At 48.0% G+C, this 3866-nt stretch overlaps 1 protein-coding gene across 1 annotated transcript; it reads left to right on the forward strand.

Moving 5' to 3' along the window:
* The first annotated feature begins 619 nt into the window (after positions 1-619).
* On the forward strand, positions 620-3377 carry LOC129380206 (uncharacterized). Its single transcript, XM_055061063.1, has 2 exons — positions 620-941; positions 3038-3377. Exons 1-2 carry the CDS (start codon positions 629-631, stop codon positions 3259-3261), a joined length of 537 nt encoding a protein of 178 aa, XP_054917038.1. The 5' UTR covers positions 620-628; the 3' UTR covers positions 3262-3377.
* The last annotated feature ends 489 nt before the right edge of the window (positions 3378-3866 follow it).

Genomic DNA, 3866 nt, shown 5'->3' on the forward strand with positions numbered 1-3866 from the left:
TAATAAGCTAAACAGTCAACACAGGATTCCTAGGCTTGAGTGTACTACCTAGATAGCACAATCCGCCTATGCTTCGTCCTCCTGGCTTCAAACGGCTTTGTGATTTTGAAGATTGATCAATTTCAACAGCATATTGTCTTATTGTGCAACAACTCACAGTGATTAATATTGCGCGCTGTGATTCTTTGCCCTGTAGTGATCTGAAAACGACGAGTAACGATACAACGACATACAACGTCACAAGGAAGTTTGCAGTCTCAAGCACGAACATAAAGTCTATGTAATCTTCAATTGCCTTAACAACTCGCTCGGATAAAGACCGTATATACTAACCATAATTCTGATGAACGATCACAGCGCTAGAGTGCCTTCTAGTAAGTTTAGTGCGAAATTATGTTTGCAAACTATTGATTGACCGCCGTGTTTTAAAAGAAAAAAAGCGTGAAGACACAATTAACACCTAGTCCATTGCATTACGACCACAGCACAGCGTCGTTACGGGATTTTGATGGTTTGCTGGAAGATTTCAGAGCGAGTGGAAATCAACATCGAGACCACCAATTAATTCCGTAGGACGGTCACGAGCCGTGGTTGTCTGGAAAGAGGAGGAAGACGAAGACCGGCCGCTATGTCGACGGTGTCCACCACACAAGACGATGCGAGCGAAGACCCGACGACCACGTCGTCCACCACCAACCGCACGGTGGCCGAGAGCGACGGTGGCGTGGAGTCGAACCTGCTCGAGATGATGAGCCTGAGCCTGCACGAGCTCCAGCAGCTGTCGGCGCTCAACGACGAAGGTCCGCGGGCCCCCGTCAACAGCTGCGAGAGTCTGGCGTCTGACAACCCCGTCGGATCGAACGAGGACGCCCCCTCGCGGCGATCCAGCCTCGGTTCTTACGACAGGGCCGGGGAGCGGCCGAAGCCAGCGCTGGTCAGAGGTACCGCTTTGGGTGTTGCCATCGTGTGGTGCTAGGAGTGTAATCTTTAGAAAATGCTTCAGGAGAAGTGGTAGCGCGGGCTGGAGCCAAATGAAATTCGATTTCCGGTTGATACAGTGAATTTAATCTTTGGCGGATGGCAAGAAATATTGGGTAGGCAGTATCGTGGACGCACACGCAGTGGGGTAAACGAAACGCCTTGGACATGCTGCTGCGGGTGTGTTGTCACTAAAGCACAGAAATGATGTAACCAAAACACCATTTAGCATTTATTTACGCATTACAAAGGGTGCATGCCTTATGATGCTGCTAGTGGGAATCCCACAGTCTAATCTTACATTCGTGCTCGTTCCTTACTCGTAGTGGGTACGCCGTGGTCAAATGTGGTGGTGGCAGATTGTCTTCTCTGTGTGTTGCTGCCCGAGCCTCTTCTCGCCGTTTAAGGACCGTACCTGTCGAATGCAGGGGCGCCACAGTCGGGCAACCGTCTAATTGCTGGAAATTTTGCGCACTTACATGCCTTATTACCCCTGATAAGCATAGATTTGAGTTTGATGGATTATAACAACTATGACTGAGTCAGCTCCCCCAAATGGGACCACTCCCACTCTAATGGACAAACGTACTGTCGAGCAAACAAATTTACTGCCGAGTAATGCATCTCCGAACGCCGAGCGAGAGGCTAAATTTATCTCCGAATGCGTAATGCGAACATGACGCCCGTCTGTGTACGCGACCCATGCATGTTCGAGTAATGACATTTATCTACACGGCAAATAGCGTTGTAAGGCGCGTGGCTGGTAATGTTGCAAACTTATAAGTTATCATACAATAACATGTTTCCATTACATGCGGTTTTAGCAAGTCAGCCCCCATGCTTAGCGAACTAAAAGACGTTTCACTTCAAAACGTTCATGTATTGAAATCTAGGTGCAGCTTGTAAAGCCAAGAAATCTTTCTTCTGCAAATGGCCTCTCCTTTATGTTAAGGTCGAGGGTTCCGGCAGCAAATGTAAAGGCGATGAACTTTTTTTTTTTAGAAGAGAGAGTAGCCTTCGTCATAGGGGACGGACAAGCTTTCGGAAGTAGAGAGACAGCCAGTGAGCTGGTCTTAAGCTTTGGGATTATCGATATAATGTAACGCTATCGCCTCATTCCTCTTTGACATTTCTTCTCACGCCCGGCCCGCGTGCCATCAAATTTCATAACAAAGTGTTTCCGACCCAGTCATTCATTTCTGGCGCCCATGTTGCGTGGCGCGCGTGTTCCTCTTAATCTCTTGTTCTCTTGCAACGTCACCCCGTGTAGCAAACCTCACTACTCGACTACTTGAAGCACGCGTTTCAACAAACATTTAGAATCTACAGTTGGGGAGAACTGCTTCAGAATCCTTTATTACGGCGTTTCTGTCGGCACCATTCTTGCGTTAGAACATTAAACTGAATAAATGAATAAACCTCTACACAGACGTGATATATAGAATACATCTTTTCAATCTACGCGTGAAACGATTTGAAATAAATTCTTCATATTTACAAAAAGAAAATATCATAGGATAGTGATAAACTCATGGTGAAATAAAGGCTGTCCTCGACTGCGTTTACCTTCTCCTGGTATCCATTCTGTAACCCTAATGTTCCAAGGATTATCTAACCGGCGCATACAATACCGAGCGAGGAAATGAGGAAATTCGCGGGCGCTACTTGGAATCGGTTGGCGAAGGGCAGGGGCAATTAGAGATCGCAGGGAGAGGCCTTCGTCCTGACAGTGGACATAAAGCAGGCTGCTGCTGCTGCTGCTGATGATGATGAAATTAAGGCTGGCTCCTTAGGGAAACATAGCCGGGAAACTCTTATCATTTTCGTGTAGTAAGGATCGCAAAAGGAGTACACAGGAAGGCGAGAGAATTTAGGGAAATTAGGGTTGTGCCATCACCATCGCCCTATCTTCGTCGTCATGACGTCGAAGTCATGACGAAGTATTCGTGGTCTTGGTCATTGCTTTCGTCATCGCTATCATCAGATCAGTTATATCTGTACTTAGTGTGACACTGGTGGCCTTTTAGTGGCCTTCCACAACATTTTCGTCGTTGCGCAGCTGACCGCACCGTCAACGAGACGATGTCGGGAGAGGCCAAGGCTCGACGCTCGTCGTACGGCGCCTCGGCGGCCTCGCTAGTCTGCTTGGCCGTGCTGATGGTCGTCTTCCTGGCGGCCATCGCATACGGGGTCTTCCTCTTCCGCCTGGGACACATCCCGGCACCGGAGAAGAAGGCGGGCGCACACCGGTCGGCCAACGACACCGGCGCTGGCCGTGGTTGACCGAAGCGCCACTTCGCTGCCAGGCGCTGCTTTAGTAGAAAGTGCTTGACTCGGCTCATTTTCTTGTGTTTTATGGTTTTATTCGCTGCCAAAAACGTGCTGTACGATTTCTAATGTTGTTTACGGCTCAATAAGAACACGTTGCGGCAGCTTAATTTAGAATACTACCGTTACCTTCAGTGTTCCTGTGCCTTCTAAAGCGAAAGCGCCCTCCTTGGGATCAACTAAATATTACGCGAAAAAACAGCGATTTTAATAAATATACACGCTGTCCACTCTGTTAGACACCACCGTATTATACTTCACTTCCTCGTTCCAGGGACATTAAAAACCAACCGTAACAACATTTCACTTGGACTAAATTGGCTATAAATGACTGGCGTTTAATCCCAAAGTAACCTTGGCAAAGCCGCAGGGCTGGTAATTGCCTAATTGTTTTATTAGCAGTTAAATAGCGCCTATGCAGACGACGCGTGCACGTGGTGGCAAAGCGGTAGCGGCCTCAGGTTTGATTATGGCATATGCAAGCATGACCTAATGGGCTACCTCAGCTGCATGCTACACATTGGTCGGTTAAATCATTTGGTTTGCAGTCGTTGCAGGCC

The sequence above is a fragment of the Dermacentor andersoni genome, chromosome 10, assembly GCF_023375885.2.
Source record: "Dermacentor andersoni chromosome 10, qqDerAnde1_hic_scaffold, whole genome shotgun sequence".
Lineage (NCBI taxonomy): Eukaryota > Metazoa > Arthropoda > Arachnida > Ixodida > Ixodidae > Dermacentor > Dermacentor andersoni.

What these genes read in the sequence shown, in the direction of transcription:
- LOC129380206 (XM_055061063.1), top strand. Translation starts at nt 629, where the DNA reads ATGTCGACGGTGTCCACCACACAAGACGATGCGAGCGAAGACCCGACG. An exon ending in GAAGCCAGCGCTGGTCAGAG is followed by an intron (nt 942 to 3,037) that starts GTACCGCTTTGG and finishes GTCGTTGCGCAG; the next exon opens with CTGACCGCACCGTCAACGAG.